This window comes from Cetorhinus maximus, chromosome 1 (assembly GCF_964194155.1).
Source record: "Cetorhinus maximus chromosome 1, sCetMax3.hap1.1, whole genome shotgun sequence".
Classification (NCBI taxonomy): domain Eukaryota; kingdom Metazoa; phylum Chordata; class Chondrichthyes; order Lamniformes; family Cetorhinidae; genus Cetorhinus; species Cetorhinus maximus.
The window spans coordinates 62,695,926-62,714,598 of NC_135879.1; the positions used below are offsets into that span (position 1 = coordinate 62,695,926).

At 39.4% G+C, this 18,673-nt stretch overlaps 1 protein-coding gene across 1 annotated transcript in view; it reads right to left on the reverse strand.

The window, feature by feature from the left end:
• The window catches only part of lrba (LPS-responsive vesicle trafficking, beach and anchor containing), a 913,498-nt gene that overhangs the window by 753,392 nt on the left and 141,433 nt on the right, over positions 1-18,673 (reverse strand). Inside the window, exons 18-21 of the mRNA XM_078541260.1 lie at positions 18,532-18,640; positions 15,129-15,210; positions 9,698-9,821; positions 1,532-1,724 (exon numbers count right to left, since the gene is read on the reverse strand). Coding sequence (XP_078397386.1) covers positions 1,532-1,724; positions 9,698-9,821; positions 15,129-15,210; positions 18,532-18,640 — 508 coding nt within the window. The remainder of the gene's footprint in view (positions 1-1,531; positions 1,725-9,697; positions 9,822-15,128; positions 15,211-18,531; positions 18,641-18,673) is intronic.

Here is an 18,673-nt window from a genome sequence, read left to right on the forward strand (position 1 = left end):
CTAAACCAGTGTTTTAAATAGGTTTGCCATAACATCCTTGCTTTTGTACTCCACACCTTTATCTATGAAACCCAGGATCTCATACACTTTATGAGCCACTTTCTCAACCTGTCCTGCCTCCTTTAACAACATATGTGAACAGATACCCCAAGGTCCCACTGTTCTTCACTCCCTTAGAATTAGTTGGCTGGAAAGCTAGAAACAGATTTCCATGATTTCAAAAACAAAAAAAATGTTTTTCATAGAAGTCCATTCCAAAACATTACAAAGTTATAGTGAAACAAAAGCTTAATTTTTCATCATCAATATTAATTGCAAGGCAATCTTTGATAATGGCATATGTTTTCCATGCAGTTTGAAATCAACAGCCATACATTGCCGTTTAGTACTTTGCACATCCTATTAAAATTCCATAGCAATTTGCAACTTGTGAAACCCACTGCATCCAATCTGTCTGCACTCTGCGCTCATGGTCTTTCCTGAGAAATACCCTGCGTGTTTGTGGATGTTGACCCCAACCCTCACACACTTTCTAGTCAAAAGGAATCCCAATCTAAAACTTATATGCACGTAAAAATGTATATTTAGTTATTATTCAACAACTCCACTGCCGTAGGATAACACCTCGTCGCTGTGAGGCCCCTTTATATGTTGGCCTCTGCAACTCTTCACCTAAGACGACATAGGTATAAATTCATATCTTATGATGCTGTGGAACAGTGCATTGATTCAGCAACTCACTATATCACTGGCATGCTCTTCAACACATATTCTAACACATAGTACTGTAATCACTTAAGTTTTCACATAGGTGCAGTAATCTTTTGATAGATACGTTCAGCAAATTATTCCGGATTTGGGTACAGAACCACATTTAATTTCATGTGTTCACCTTAAAAAACTGATTATCAAAACATTAAGCAAAAACCTTTAGGGAAAAAGGAACTGGTCTTTGACATTCCATCTTGTGGCAGCTTTACCCAGATTACAAAAAACAGACACAAGTGCAATTCACAAAAACTCAAGTGTATAATTGAAAACTCAGATGTTCAAAGTGGCAGCTGCACAAATTGTTTTTTTCGAGAAATTATAATGAACACAACCCTCAGGTCAAAATTAACTGGACTTGCAATATATTCTATAATATACCACTTCTCGTCATCGTCATTTGCAAGTTAACAGCACAAAGATCATGTATGCCCCCTTGTGGGTTAAAAATTAAAAGCAACCAATCTGTACTTCACCATAGCTAACCTTTCTTGAAGCCTCCAGTAACAAAGCAACATCAAATATAAGGCTATCCAGAAAGAAAATATTTAAGGACTTAGCAATTTTTGATTATGCAGTTTCCTCTGAAATTGGTCCACTCAAAGTTTCAAGTTGAAACTCAATTGCTTAAATATTTGTCTTTTTATGCACTCATAATAAATTACCTTGGATGGCAACATGCATGTCTCAGCTATGGAATTATCACACTGGAAAATAAGCACACAATTAGCTAGTTATCGAGATTCTAATCAAAAAAGCTCACCTTTGAATGTGTAATTGAAAGCGTATCCACCCAGACACGCCAGCCACCCCACTCATACTTTATTGCGTGATAAAGCAATATCCGGAAGATAGCGTACACCATCTCAGTTATTTTTTGTTCTTCAGAATTCTTAGCGCTGACATAGCAAAGAGATAACATCCACTCTTGCCACACTGAACACTGTAGTAAACTCCTGCAACACAACGATCACAGTTCTGATTATTTGATAATATGAAAATCTGCAAACAAATCTCAGGTACATAAGGGAAATACAGGTCAGAGAACAAGTAGAGCACTTAATTGTTTAATTCCACGAGAAAGACTGGCTACATTAACTCAGGAAAAAAGGGCAAGACCATTTTTGCAGGTAATGTTACTCTAGTTTTAAAACACTTTATTGCAATTACAGAAGGAGGTGGTTAAGTGATATAAATGATTCTGCAAATAAATTCTAAACTTGATGTGTAAGCTTTTAACATGCTTTTAACATTTACACAATATCTATAAATGATTTAAGCAGATAGTGTATCTACATCTACAATTAATCAAGATTCAGATACACATTCCTCAAAAGAAAAAAGGAATAAGATTTTCTTCATTTGCATTTTATTTGTCACAAGTTATATGATTGCATACAAAAAGCAGTTTTTTTTAAACCCAAATGAGGGGGTGAGGCATATGCTACTTTACTTTTATCCAGATGAAATGTTGTCAAATGTCACTTAAAATAATAAGCCTCTCCAGACTCCAAAGAATCCATCTGCATTCCACATTGCCATCCATTTAATTCAGAATCAAACTGAAATTCTGCCAGAAAAGTTCTATGTTCAAAGAAAGCTGACAATCAGAACTTTTTTTTAAAACCAAAGTCAATTTGTGATTGTGGTATCTCTCTTTGTTCCTCTCTATGTCTCATTAGGGCATAAGCCTACTTATCACAAGAGCAGCAGCATCTGACAAATCTCATGGCAATGTCACCTCCCAGCTAGCCAGGAGAAGGGACACAAGGATCCTCCAAATGTATCCTTTCCTTCCAGGTAGTGTCTTACCGAAGTAGGAAATATTGACAACTCATCAGTAGTTGAGCAGTTAGTTTGAAAACTCAAGACCTGCAGTCCTTCATTCAGTAGCGCTAACAGTGGTGTTGGAATATCTAACACAGTCAAACCAACATCACCAAAATAGATGAAAACCCATCATTTATCTCCTTCGTTGTTTGTGTGCAAATTGGCTGCCACATTTGTCAACACATCAGACTTCAAAAGTACAAGATTGACTATAAAGCACTTATGATATCCTGTTGTGAAAGGCACTATGAAAAAACTTATTTTTTACTATGCCATTCAAAAAGGCCATTTATGTTACATTTATCAGCCATTTTTGTAAAAATACCAATTTGCTTCTTCATGGCTCTCAGCTAAATGTTTGGACATCTTGATTGCCATAAAATGCAAAAGCATTGTCTGATAGCAAAGGCCGCATCAGATGGGATACTGGATAAGAGTCTTATGAAGGCAAAACCAGTTAATATTTAAAATATTTTAGGTTTCAAATTTAAATAGGATTAAGTGCAAGTCACATCTCAGTATGCTCCAAAGGAACAAAGGGTCACCAATTCTTTCCTATTGAGCTGTCACTTAAATTATTTACACTAACTTCATTGCTCTGCAGCAATTTTAGAAATCAGGATGTGACAAAATGCAAATAAAAATGAGTGGTAGCCACCTTAGTTGGGCATGTGATCAGATGCAAATGCACTTCAATCTACTTAAACACTATCCAAAGTCGTCACTTGGTACTGGCAAGGTTTCCCTCCATAGTCTTCAATCATGGAATTTTCCTGGAGGTGCACAATGAGTGCAGCAATGGTTGCATTAATTTAAAAAGTCCAACAGATTTTCCTTAAATGAGTCTTACGGGGGCATGGAGGTTAAGGTTTGTGGAAGGTTATTCCAATCCTTAATTGTTCTTGGGGGAAAAAGGAGTTAGCAAAGGATGTTCATCGGAGTGTATAAAGGTGGAGTTGGCGGTTATGATCTCTTCAAACTTGGTCACTTTTGAGCTTGATGTGCTGCTTAGAAGTATTTAATTGCCCATTCAAGATTTTATAGAGGCATGTCAACCTGTTGGTCTTTCTTCAGTTCTGGAGACTATGTCAGCTGAGCGACATTACAAACTGGGCGGCAAAGGTATCTTGTGAATGATTGTAACGAAGCGAGTAGCCCTGCATTGAACTTTCTCAAGGAGGGTAATGGTTTTAGCAGTAAATGGATCCCAAGCTGCTACCCAGTACTCAAGCTGTGGCCTGACTGGTATTAGGTGCAACGTTTCTTCGTTGTATTTGAAGAGTGGTAGAAGTTCCTTCTCAGGAACCCAAGCACGTTGGTGCCTTGGAGGCTTCTTGTTGACTTTGTACATTCCACTTTAAGTTATTTTGGATGTGGATTTCTTTAGTAACTTCTAGGGGGTAATTGTGCATTGTGTAGTTAGGTACTGATGGACATAAGGTATTACTGAGCCGCATGATGTTGCATTTCTCCACGTTGAATTTCAATTCCAATATATTGGCCCATTTGACGAGATTAGTAGGACAAAACTTGAATATTGCTGAAAAGAGAGACATGTTGCAAAACTTTTTCACCTTGCACTCATTGGGACAAACGCAAGAATGCCAATTTACAAATGATCACAACAATTTACACATCAGGAACAAGGGTGCTGATTGGTTGGCAAGTCAACTCAGATAGCCAAGGCATACCATGGAGAAAGCAACAAGGCTTCCCGAGCTCCCAGGTAATTTAAAAAAGGTGCAAGGCTTGAATATTTTCCTTTTATTTGCGGAGAACAGGTCCCCGCATAAAATGCATGTATGTCGCTTCCAGCAAGCATATCTGAGCCAGGTTACGAACTCAACTTAAACTGGTTGTTAGTGTAGCTTTTAGCACACTCAAAATTGTTCAGCAAGTGATGCCCAATCGTGGAATCACACCTAACAGCGGATGTTTTGTTTTGGGTTCCACCGGTGCAGGCTGTACTCTATGGTCTGTACTCTGCCTATTATGAACTACCGAAGGAATATAATGCTCCATTCGATCAGCCAATCACTGGGACATATGGCCTACGTACCTGGCATTGCACAGGTACTGAAACACAGGTACTGAAATTTGTACAAAAACGTTTCTCAATTAAGTGGTGAACAGAAATGTCTTTTTGAACTGACAGCAGCATCCTGTTGGTGGAAAATGCCACTCAGCTAGCCACAGCAGAGGAGCAGCATGAAGCAGCTTTCTTGACCTGTTGTTCACAATTTTGAGATGCTTCTGCCTTTCCAGGGTAAGTTGAGATAGATTGGGTACTTGTCAGGACTGAAAATGGCAGCCTTTGGCCCATTTGCAAGTTTGCATGACACACAATGAACAATGACCTGGTCAGGATAGCCATTATCATTTTTTTTATTCATTTACCGGATGTGAGCATTGTTGGAGAGGCCAGTATTTATTGCCCATCTCTAATGGCCTTTGAAAAGGTGGTGGTGAGCTGCCTTCTTGAACAGCTGCAGTCCCTATGGTGTAGGTACACCCACAGCGCTGTTAGGGAGGGGGTTCCAGGATTTTGACCCAGCAACTGTGAAGGAATAGTTTTCAAGTCAGGATTGTGAGTGACTTGGAGGGGCACTTCCAGGTGGTGGTGTTCCCATCTATCTGCTGCCCTTGTACTTCTAGATGGTAGTGGTCATTGGCTTGGAATGTGCTGCCTAAGGAGCCTTGCTGAGTTTCAGCAGTGCATCTTGTAGATGGTACACACTACTGCCACTGTTCATCAGTGGCAGAGGGAGTGAATGTTTGTGGAAGGGGTGCCAATCAAACAGGCTGCTTTGTCCTGGATGGTGTCAAGCTTCTTGAATGTTCTACAAGCTACTTGTGCCTTGTAGATGGTGGACAGGCTTTGAGGAGTCAGGAGGTGAGTTACTCACTGCAAGATTCCTAGCCTCTGACCTGCTCTTTTAGCCACAGTATTTACATGGCTAGTCCAGTTCAATTTCTGGTCAATGGTAACCCGCAGGATATTGATAATGGGAAATTCAGCAATAGTAATGCCATTGAATGCCAAGGGTCAATGGTTAGATTCTCTCTTATTGGAGATGGTCATTGCCTGGGACAAATGTTACTTGCCACTTGTCATTCCAAGCCTGGATACTGTCCAGGTCTTGCTGTATTTGGACATGGACTGCTTCAGTATCTGAGGAGTCATGAATGGTGCTGAACATTATGATGGAAGGAAGGTCATTGATGAAGCAGCTGAAGATTTTTGGGCCTAGAAAACTACCCTGATGAACGTCTGCAGTGATGGCCTAGAACCAAGATGACTGACCTCCAACAACCATAACCATCTTCCTTTGTGCTGAGTACGACTCCAACCAGCGTAGAGTTTTAGCCCTGATTCCCATTGACTCCAGTTTTGCCAGGGCTCTTTGATGCCACACCCTGTCAAATGCTGCCTTGATGTCAAGGTCAGTCACTCTCACCTCACCTCTGGTGTTCAACTTTTTTGCCCATGTTTGAACCAAGGCAGTAATGAGGTCAGAGCTAAGTGACCCTGGCAGGATCCAAACTGAGCATCAGTGAGGTTATCTTCAGTGTACATATAGAACCTGACCCCACAACTGCAGACAATGTTGCCAAAGAGCTGTATGTAGAGATGAGGAAGAGCAGGGGCCAAGGACAGATCCTTACTGAATTCCAGGGGTAACATCATGGAGATGGAAGAAGAAGCCATTTTCGGAGACACTCTGGCAAATATGTAAGAGCAGAACTAAGCAAGGCAATTCCACTGAGCTTGACAACAAAGTAAAGGCAGTGGATGAAGATGGTGCAGCTGCCCATGTTAAGGCTGGAGGAAGTTCAAAGGGGATACAGAGGAATGGTGCAACATGGTCACAGCTGAACAGTGTTAACTGTGAATTGCATTAGGTGCATTTTACTGCTGTGGCAGAAACAGAAACTTGATTGGAGAGATTCAACAGGGAATTGAGGGAAAAGTGGGCACAGTAGACAGCATATTGGAAGACAGAATATTTAAGAAATCTATAGATCAGAAAGGTGACTTGAGATGGAACAGTGGTTTGGAAGGACAGGGTTCAAGGATGTCTTTTTTTGGGAGCGATGATACAGGTTTTGAAAGCAAGAACATTATCAGAGGAGTAGGAACCATTTACAATGTCAGATAGCATGGGGGACAGGAAGGAAAGCTGGGTACACAGATTCTTGGAAATGCTATCAAGATGGGTCTTATGGACAGTTGAGCTCTGGGAGGGTCCTGGGTGGAGACCCAATAGGAACTTCAAGGCAAATGCATGAAGCGTTTTAAGGAAGATTAAGCTTAGTGAGCAAGGGAAGAGGGAGAAAACAACAGAGGCAGCTAATAGATGGTCTCAATCTTAGTGATAAAGAAGTCTGTTACACCCTGCATAATATGGCCACAGATTTATAAAACATGGGCTCAAATTTTTAAAACAGCAGAATGAACGGACAATTTACCTTGACCCAAGATGGAGTCCAGGGGGATCAGATGATTTCTTGTGTCTTTTGTGCACACTTGTCTGGACATACTTCTAGGAAGTTAAAATCCAAATGGCCTTCCCAGGTGTTGATGATTGCCTATCTCAATTTCAATTGAAAAGACTTAAAGTAACAATGGCCATTAGACATGTTGGCCCCATGAAGGTGGAATTACAAATTATTCAGGAGACTATACACAACTGGAATATTGATGAAGGGTCAAGCATCCTCTATTCTGTGACAAGTTGCATAGCCATCAACCCATTGTGTGAACAATGGAAACATCAATACTGTTGTCACATGACAGAAACTAGCTCGTGATAGGGAATACCTTATTAATCCACAAGGGTAGCCCAGTGAGTCAGTCTAGGATGTGAAGATCAGAGGGAAGCCATCTGGTCTTGCAAAAGGAAGGACAATGCCATGGGCAGTGAAGTGGGGCTAATTCATTTTACCTGCAAGATTTTATTTTTCACGACAGGGCCTCGACCCCAGCTTAGACTGGAAAAGCCAGAAATCTGCTATTGTTCAGAGTACCATTCTGAGTTCTGCACCAGAAACCTCCTACCTCCATTCTTCCTTTAGTAAACCAAATGAGAATGCTCAGGCCCGCCACGTTTCCAAAATTCCAACAATCTTGAAGGATTGAAGTGACAGTGATTTATCGGGTTCTTCTAAAGATAATCACTGCATGCTATCTCTTTTCTCCCCCGCAAACATCTTTTCTTGTGTGTGTGTGCATGCATGCACGTCTTGTGTGTGAGTGAGTGTTGTTGCATTTTACATTTCAGGTGTCGAGAAAAATAAACAATTGTTCTTTCTTTTTACTTAAACTTATAAGAAAACAGATCTTGTGCCGGTTCTTGAAGTCACAGCACTCAAAAGGGGCTTTTTAAAAATTTGTTCATGGGAGGTGAGTGTCGCTGGCAAGACCAGCACTTATTGTCCATCCCCAATTGCCTTGGAGAAGGTGGTGGTGAGCGGCCTTCTTAAACTGCTGCAGTCCACGTGGTGTAGGTACACCCATAGTATTGTTAGGGAGGGAGTTCCAGGATTTTGACCCAGCAACAGTGAAGGAATGGCAATATATTCTCAAGTCAGGATGGTGAGTGGCTTGGAGGGGAACTTCTAGATGGTGGTATTCCCATTTGTCTGCTGCTCTTGTCCTTCAAGATGGTAGCGGCCATGGGTTTGGAAAGTGCTGTCAAAGGAGGTTTGGTTGAGTCCCTGCAGAGCATCTTGTAGATGGTACACGCTGCCGCTACTGTATGTTGGTGGTGGAGGGAGTGAATGTTTGTAGGTGAGCTGCCAATCAAGCGGGCTGCATTGTCCTGGAAGATGTCAAACTTCTTGAATGTTGTTGGAGTTGCACTCATCCAGGCAAGTGGAGATTATTCAATCACATTCCTGGCTTGTGCCTTGTAGATGGTGGACAGGCTTTGGGGAGTCAGGCATTGAGTTACTTGCCACAGGATTCTTAGCCTCTGACCTGCACTTGTGACCTCAGTATTTATATAACGAGTCCAGTTCATTTTCTGGTCAACGGTAACCCCAGAATGTTGATAGTAGGGGATTCAGCAATGGTAATGCCGTTGAACATCAAGGGGCGATGGTTGGATTCTCTCTTGTTGGAGATGGTCATTGCCTGGCACTTATGTGGCACAAATGTTACTTGCCACTTCTTTAAAGTGCATCTGGTTGAGGTTAGTCAAGAGGTGGAAAAGGGGGGAAATTATCCCACATCTCTCCCCTGTTGAAAACAAGTCCATGACTTCAATTATACGGAATATTTTTAAAATATGAGCTTCTTGTTGTTGGTGGTGAGGTACATACATACATTGAAGAGAATTCAAAGAACAGTGACCAGTAATGTGCCTCCTATTTTGTTGTTGTAAAGTTTGACCAAGGTTTCTGGAGCTCAGATATCAACAAGGCTTCTTCAGTTAAGTTATGAAGTTATAAGCCAAGAAGCAACTTCTCCAGTGAAAAGGTGACAGAGGCAACATAATAAAGGTGAGCAGTATGGGTAAAAGTATGCAGGCGATTTAGCTTGGGCAGCAAGGAAGCACAAATTTGAGGATAAAGTTACAAAATTGATAGACTTTCATTAAGGCTAGAGATCAAGAGCAAGAACTCCCCTTCACCCTCAGCATGTATAAAGCAAGCTAATTTTATTATAATAGATAAGAATAATACTTGTAAAGAAAAGCTAGATTACATGTTCAGGAGATATTATGCATTGGAGATATTAATAAATTAATAACCCTTAATTGCCAAAGGTTAAGTATTTGTAGGCTTGAAGCAGGGGAATCAGTGATTTATAAAGTTCTGCAACACCCGAGGAAAGAGTACACCTGATGCACCAACATAATTTTATTCTCCTAGCCTTCATAAGCAACCTCACACTTAATTTAACCAATATCACAATGTCAGAAATCTAAAAGGGCAGAAGTGGAGGGGGTGGGTGAGAAAATCAAAGCGATTAGTAGAGATTACCAAATTACCTGTCCAAACAAAACCAAACTTAATGTTTTAAGAAGATCATAATGTGGGTGTGATTAATTAATTCAAATTCAAACACTTGAAATTTAATCAACAGCAAACGCACCTCCTGTTTTCTCGGCTGTTGTTGAAGAGTTTGATCATATCAGATAAGAAAACACGGCGAACCTCCATAGTCTCTAAAAGCTGAGGAGAATTCCTCAACAGTGTTGCAATCACTTTCAAGATTTCTGAAAAAATAGAAATCACAGTGTACAAGGTCAAAAGTGATGGTATTTTCAAAGCAATAAGTACTTTAAAAGATGATATACTTAGCAATTGCTATTTTGGCTGATCCATGACTCCTTGACTGCAAGATATCAAGAAAATTTTTCAAAGAATTCACCAAAGTTCACCTTTTAATTAAGCTCATTATACTATGTTATACAATTAAATTTGGAGAAGAGTTTGTGCTGCTAATAAAAGTTGCAGCACTGGCTTCGATTGTGGTGGATATTTTTTAAAACATCAGATGAGATTTTACATCGTTATCCTTCAGAACGTAGTCAGCAGAACGTGCTCCCACTCCGTCGCTGACCTTGAAAGTTTGGGCCTATATGTTAAATGTCCATGGGGCACAGTCAGAATTCGATAAATTTTGGAAAACATTGTTCTATGGAATGACCATCTATCATGACTTTAAAAGGTTGACAAAATTCAAGTTGGGGATTGCTGGAACAGAAGTTGCATTCAAATTACTGAATTGTGCTGAAGTCTTTCATAAAACTAGTTCTAATTGGTGTTCGAGTCTCAGATGACGACCCTGTTGGATGCCTGCTGTCTTAAAAAATTCCTGGAGGAACAGACATTTCCTTCAATCTTCATGAAACAAATAAGACATTCCAAGGTGACACAAATAATAGAAGGCTCAATGATTGCCAGATTTCAATTTGGCAATCAGTAGCCCAGATAGCGGACTCAAGTGTCTATACAATGGAATGATTAAAGAAATGCAAAGTGAGGATGAAAACACCTTTAGCAGATCTGGTTATTACAGCAGAAGACAAAATTGGAATAAAAATAATGGAAGAATGAATCCCAAGAATGCCCAAGGAGCAGTTAATAGGCCCTCTAGGTGTGATTCAAAGCATTATTATGCTTTGAACTGTCCAAAAATGAAGAGGCAGGGCCCTCAAAATGACACATGAAGAAGAGAATTCCAAGGGAGAGGACGAAAATAACAATTAACCCGAATACATTATACTGGACCTGTGATGAATGAGAATATTTCTACTTCAACTATATGTGGGACAGATTGGCTAAAAATGTTACCTCGATTCCCTAAGTAGTGATGGTCAATGCAAGGTTAAGGAACATAAAAGTACTACTTGTTTCAGATTTGCAATGACAACACCTTGAAGTCAGTGAAGTTCTAATTCCATGCAAAATAGTTGGAGCAAGCCATTTTATAAGTAATGATGTTATCTTCAGTTAGATCCTAGGCTGTTAAGTAAGCATTCTATGAAAAAGGCTTAAATGATCCTTGACATGGAGCATAATAAGGTAATTACTTTTGGAAAATCAGCTGATATGCAATTTATTGAGTCAGGACATTAATGTATTTCCTTAACAAAACCTAATCTTTCTCAGTGTGTTAGATAAGTATTAATGGCAACAGTTGATGTGAATGAGAGAGAAAAAACAATGTCTTTAAGTTACATAGGCAATTTGGTCACCTTACTTATCAAAGGTTAAAAGAACCTAATAAAATGGCATAGGTGTGGTCACTGGAGTACACAAGGCTGACAGAGAATTATGAAATCTGTAAGAAGTATCTGAGAATGCCACCATGCCCTACCATTGATACATAACTTTACTGAAGTAGCTGCCATGGATCTAAATGGCATATGATGATAAAGGCAGAAACATTTTCATTCTACATTTTCTCAAACTGGTGACCAGATTTAGTCTTTCTGCACTAATACATGGTAAGGACAGAACATTTATTATAAACAAAATCATGTAGAAATGGGTAGAGACCGGACTTGGGACACCAGCAAAGTTTCTGGCTAACAATGGAAGAGAATTTGCCAATAACAAGTTCAGAGACAAGTGTGAAAATAATGTATGAAAATCATGTTCATGAATATTGCAGCTAAAATTCCTTTCAGCAATGATGATCAATGACATGCTGCGTTTCATTTTCGCTGACCAACCAGGCTGCAAGCTGACAACAACAAAAGCAAAATACTACAGGTGCTGTAAATCTGAAATAAAAGCAGAAAATACTTATGATGTTCTGATGAAGGGTCATCTCAACCCAAAAATGTTACCCCTGTTTCTCTCCACAAATGCTGTCTGACTCACTGAATATTCCTAGCATTTTTTGTTCTTATTGCAAGTTGACAACTGCCCTGGCATGGGCAGCTCATGCAAAGAATTCACCCCCGTGGTTGAAGGGTATAGTCATCAATTAGTCTGTGGCTGAAATCCCAAATTGCCTTCTGTTTGGTATGACAGTCTTCCTGTTCTCAAAGGTACTACAATTAGCTCAATCTTTTCTACACATCTGAATTCTATACATGCAGGGAGGCAGGCTTTTAACAAGGCTGAGGTCTCAGAGAAAGCACTGAGGCAACATACAAAACCATCTGAGACAGATTTCAGAAGATTTAAATGTACAATCACAGACAGGGTTATAGGTAATGGAAAATCCCTCATAAGGTAATAAATAGGCCATGAGGATAAGGCAGTACTCATCAAACATGACAATCAATCTGTTAATTCTCATTATTCAATAGATCTTAATTACAAAATCTCAGGCTCCAAGCAGCTGATAGAAGTAAACAAGGAACCTTGCATCTCAAATGCTCATATGCTTTGTGATGAAGGTCCTGAAAAACAGAATCCCACTATCCAACCCTTGGTCTACTGTAATGTGAGTGACCATGACTCTCATTACACAGCTATCATATCCACAGACCAATTATTCAGAATACATGTTCAGGGGTCATATATTTCACACGGATCTAGTGAATGGAGGGATGCAACAATTCTCAGACTTGCAGGAAAAGCTCCTGGGAAGTTTAAGTATTGAATGAATGCTTAGGATAATGGTCATGAGGTGAGGTCCATGGTCTGGCAGAATGGGGTAAAAGAGCGAAGTGTAAGAGATCACAGAGCAAGTAGTGATACTGGACTAGAAAGCGACTTGTGTGAGAAAACGTTCACATAGCGGAGAAAGAGCTTCCGACAATGCAAAAGGGGGATCTCACAGTGGGAGATCTCTCAGTAGTGGTCTCAACAGACATAAAAGTGGAGGCAGAGGCTTGAATAGATTAGACAGTCCTTGCAGGTGAGACTTACAAAGCCAGGCCAATTTCTAGTGGTTTTGAAGTGTGGGTGATACACGTTAAAGTGGACTCTCACACAGCTGGGAAAGAAATCTCATAAATCTTTTTAGCTCTTTTGGCCATATATTCACGAGAGTGTAGATCAATTGACATCAAAGCTGTATTTCTGCAGGATGATACTTTTCAGAAATAAATGTTTCCAGAGAAGCAACAGATGCAGAAGGAAAACAAGGGAAACTAAACATGGCCTGAATGATGCATCCAAGATATGGTATTTTTCAGCAGGATAAGTTTTGAAAATAGGCTGTGTTCAACTAAAAACAGATCCTACAATATTTTATTAGTAATCTCTCAGGCACCTTCATGATGCATGTTGATTTCTTACAGGGTGGTACTGCAGAATTTGAGAAATATGTTCATAAGATTAGAATAAAAATAAAATTGGGAATCAGGCTTGTGGGGCTTTTAAATGTAATCACTTTGAGATTAAGCAAAGGAACTCTGAAATAAATTTACATGAGAATCCTAGCTAATCCTACTATCCCATCACAGAAAGATGATGTTATGTCTAAAGAACAGACAGAGCAATTGCAAAACTTGATTGGTCAGTTGAACTGGTTGTGCACTCAGGCAAGCCCAGATGGTCATTTTGATATACTGGAGTTAAACACTCAGGTGAAGTCCCCTAAAGTAGAGAATGTTTCACAGGCAAATAAAACATTAAGGAAGTTGAATCTAGATAGATACATTGTTAAATTCCCATTCTCAGGTGACCAAAAATCATGAAACTAGTCATGCTTAGCAATATTTTACATGCTAACCTTCCTGCTGGGTAGTCTAGTGCAGCCACTTTCATAATATTGCTTACAAGTGAGAATGAGAAATTCAGTCCTTTTTACCATGAGAAGAAAACAAAAAGCATTGATACAACTATTTTGGCTGCTGAAACACAGATTCTTGTGGAGGCAGTGGATATGGGATTCTTTTTGTCAAATATTTAAGTGAATATTGTACAATGGCACACTGAAGGTAGCGTACCCATTCGATGTTTTTTAGATAACCACTTCTTATGGAATAATAGACTTTCTACGATAAATGACAGTGAGAAGGCTACAGATTGATCTTGCTGGCTTGAAACAAGAGACAGGAGTTAGAGAGGAAGGAAACCTCAAATTAAAGGGTGGAGGCAAGTCATCAACTGTCAGATTATTTTCCAAAAGAACTACATGCATAAATAAATTGTTCGGGGTCCTAATGGAGAGGCATTTAACAATGTAATGCTTTTTACAGAATAAGACCATTGTGATTAATTTGTTTCAAAATTTTTGTACAAATGAATTCTAATTTTTAAAGAGGGATGGTAGTCCTTACAATTAATATAGAATTTGATTTGTCCAAGCTATATGAAAATTAAAATCACCACAGTTATTACAATACCTTTCTCACAAGCTCCGATTATTTCTTGATTTATTCTCTATCCTATAGTATAGCTACTGTTAGGGGGTCTATAAACATCGCCTGCCAGTGACTTTTTTCACGTGCTATTTCTTATTTCCATCCAAACCAATTCTACATCTTTATCTTCTGAACCCAAGATATTTTCTCACTTTTGTACTGATCTCATCCTTTATTAACAGAGCTACCATACATCCTTTTCCTTTCTTATCTTTCTGACATGTGAAATAGCCTTGAATATTCAGTTCTAAGCTTTGGCCATCTTGCAGCCACATCTCTGTAATGGCTATCGTATTTCAATTTGTGCTATCAATTTATCCACTTTGTTATGAATACTGTGTGCAGTCAGGTGAAGAGTCTTACCAGTGCCGGCAACTCCCGAGAACTAATCAGTTACCTGACTTATCACTTTCTCTCTTTTGGGGCAAAGTACACTGGCATAACTTTCATACATAGTATACCCCACAAACTATGGTTAAACTTCTACTATATTCTCACTTATTTCCTCAGCATTCTAGGATGCAAGTCACCAGGGTCTAGTGCCTTTACCACTTTGAGTTGCAACAAAGTTGTTTAATTTCCCCAGTTACAAACGTCAATTAATTAACTTAATTAAAATCACCCAAAAAGTAGCTTTGGCTGCAATGATGGAAGTTCCTGCCAGGATTTAATGTGTGAAGGAGTTTATAGACAGCAAACAGGCTCACAATAATGGACATAAATTGGAAGAATTTCTTATTTACTGCTTACGTGGGTTTTGTATCTTCACTGAAGAATCTGGGTCAGGGTGCTGCTTATGTACAACTTGAGTACAAATCTGCTCAGTCAAGATCTTAAAAAAAAAAATCAGAATTCAGGTATAAACAAATTGATGATGAAACAATGTCACTTTCAACACTTCTGCAGTCAAGAAAAAATTTCCAAACTGAAGCATCTCAGTGGATTCCTTGCAAATAAGTGAGTTTTATTATCATATATCTCAATTGAAACATCAAGATTTACACTACTCTCAAAAAGACACAACGGACAATGTTAAATAAAAAGTAGTTGGCAATGAGTTGCATGTCAGTAAATTAAGGAATTATGATGTCATACTCTGAATAAAGCTCAAGCACCATATCAGAGTGCAACAGAATCCCAACACTGATTTATAGACAAATTCACCCCAACAATTTGTTCTCCTGCTAGTTGGTACCAACAGAAACCTAGTACAATATGGTGAAGCTCTTACTCTAACAAAATGACACAACGTGGATCTACACCTGTAATTGAACTAAGTATGTCATTCTGGGAAGTTACTGTAACAGGTCCGGTATTTCCTCATATGCAGGGATGAAAGAATGTTAATGGTGCAAGAAAGGAGTTGCAAAATAGTGGCACATCATCAGGTTATGCCACAGAGAAATAAGATGCGACTTTATATTATAATTTCCTCACTCGCAAAGTTTTCAATTTTAGCCATGATACCATACTAAGTGCTAAGCAAAAAACATAATATTGGAAGGACAGTCATAACCAAAACACCATCATGTATTTCAAGAGAGCAATAGTAAGCTCATTCCATGCTCTTAGCCATGGTATGATGGGAAATAAGACAGGGGGAGGGAAAGTCTGTTGCAAAAGAATCTACAGAATTAAATGTTCTTTCTTTTCACATTTCTAACTCAGTAATCAGCACTGTTCATAGGCAAATCTAAAACATCATGTGATCAATACTGCATTTCATGCTAACAGACAAAAAGAAGCACAGTAAGCTAAGCTTCAACTGCAAGAAACTGCAGAAACTTAACTGGACCAGCCATACAAAAACTGTAACTACAACAGCAGGTCAGAAGCTGGGAATTCTGTGTTAAGTTAACTCAGCTCTTGATTCCCCAAAGCCTGTCCACCATCTACAAGGCACAAGTTAGAAGTATGATGGAATACTCTCTACTTACCTGGATGAGTGCAGCTCCAAAACCACTCAGGAAACTCAACACAATCCACGACAAAGCAGCTGACTTGATCGGCACCCCACTTACCACCTAAAACATTCACTCCCTCCACCATCGGCACACAGTGGCAACAGTGTATGCCATACATAAGATGCACTGCAGTAACTCACGAAGGCTCCTTCGAAACTCACAGCTTCTAGAAGGACAGGGCAGCAGATGCATGGGAACACCACCACCTGCAAGTTCCCCTCCAAGCCACTCACCATCCTGACTTGGAACTATTTTGCTCTTCCTTCACTGTCAGAGTCAAAATGCTGGAACTCCTCCCCTAATAGTATAGTATGTGTATCCAGACCAGATGGACTGCACCAATTCAAGAAGGTGGCTCATCAGCACCTTCTCAAGGACAATTAAGAATTAGCAACAAATCTGGCCTTGCCAGTGATGCTTACATCCCATAATGGAATTTTAAAAAAAGAATTTAACTGCATTCAGGAAGTTCCTCATCCAAGATCTCAGCATACTTAAAACTCTTATTGGTCACAAATCACAATGCCATGCATAGCTCACATTACACTTATCTGCTGTTCTCCATTTCTCCACTTCAATATATGATGCGCCATTTCTCCAGATGCCACTTTAATAACCATATCGATTGCAGATGTATATGCGTTTACAAAGTCACATATTACGACTTGCATTCTGATTAAGTGAAGGACTTGGCATGCTCATTATCAGTCGAGCAGGGCTGTGTTCTCTTGCTTTTGGAACTCCAGCCTGTATTCTTTTAAGTACGTTTGTACACTCTGCAGCCACAGTGCATTGGTGATGGAGAGTGCGAGTGGATATACCGTGGCAACTGACTCACGTCCTCACACACCAAAGTGCTTCCACTGGCCACAAAACACAAGTCAGGAGTGTGATGAAATATTCTCCACTGCTTGGAATAGTACACCTCCAACAATATTGAAGAAGCTCATCACCATTCCAGACAAAACAGCCTGCTTGATTGGCAACTATCCACCTTAAACATTCACTCCCTCCACCGCAGGTGTACCATGGCTGCAGTGTATACCATCAATGAGATCCACTCCAGCAGCTTGCCAAAGGCTCCTTCAGCAGCACCTGCCTATCCCCTCACCTCTTAACACTAAAAAGGACAAGGACATGAGACTCATGTCCATCACCTATGACTCCCCTCCAAGTCGTACACCATCCTGACTTGGAAATTTATTGCTGTTCCTTCACAGTCAAGAGTAAAAATCTTGGGACTTCATCAACAGCACTGTGGAAGTATCTACACCACACAGACTGCAGCAATTCAAGAAGGTGGTTCATCACCATCATCTTGAGGACAATTAGGGATAGACAATTAATAACGGCCTTGCGAGCAACACACATCCCAACAACAAATTTATTAAACAAACAAATTCAGATTAGTTATGCTAGTTGAGCACTTTAAACTTAAATTTTGTTTGCAAAATAAATCTCAGTAGGCTGATAATGGATCAAAATCTCAGTTCACAACCATTGAATATTCAATATACTATAACCTCTCATATCAGACTATGAGAGATTATGCAATGTGGCTCAATTAAAATGCACGCGTTTGGATAAATAAGTGCAACCTTGATTAAATCGCATGAAGATGATTCTCCATGAATAAATTTGAGATGCAGCCACTAAAAAAATTGAAAAATTAATTTTTAATATTATTCTAACTTTCCTGACCCTTTCTCCTACCCTCCTCAATTCACTTTCCTCAAGCTGGGCATTGACACTAAAGATCATCCCTGAACACCATTATTGCCACTCCTCAGATAATTCTGAAGCAAGTGTACTTCAGTAGTGCAGAATGGAAATACTTCCCAAAGTCCAATGCCAGCTGTGTAACTACCAGGCCACTCAACCTCAATTTATAAAGGGCAATTACGTCCCTGTGCTATTTCTTACATCACATGACGATTATTTGTAGAACACCAAGAGTCAGTTGAATAAACTTGGATTAAATATATAATGCATAATTCCTGTGATAATTGCATTCAACGTCATGAAACTGTTTAACTGCAAAATCTGACTTTGTTTGTGTTGTGTTAGGTGAAACATTATGGCAAAAATAGTTGAAGTGAAATTAGATATGTTGAAAACAAACTTAAATCTACTCACGCAGTGTTTCTACATTATTTAAACAAGTGCTATTTTGATTTCTTAGCCCTTACCTCAAATAAGACATTATATGTAGTCATGGTAATTATGTTGGTGTGTAACATCAACCTTTCTGCCAGCAAGGAGAACAAACCATGTCCAAGCATGACTTCAGCCTTACGCCTATAACAGAAAGCAGTACACTTAAAAGCTAGA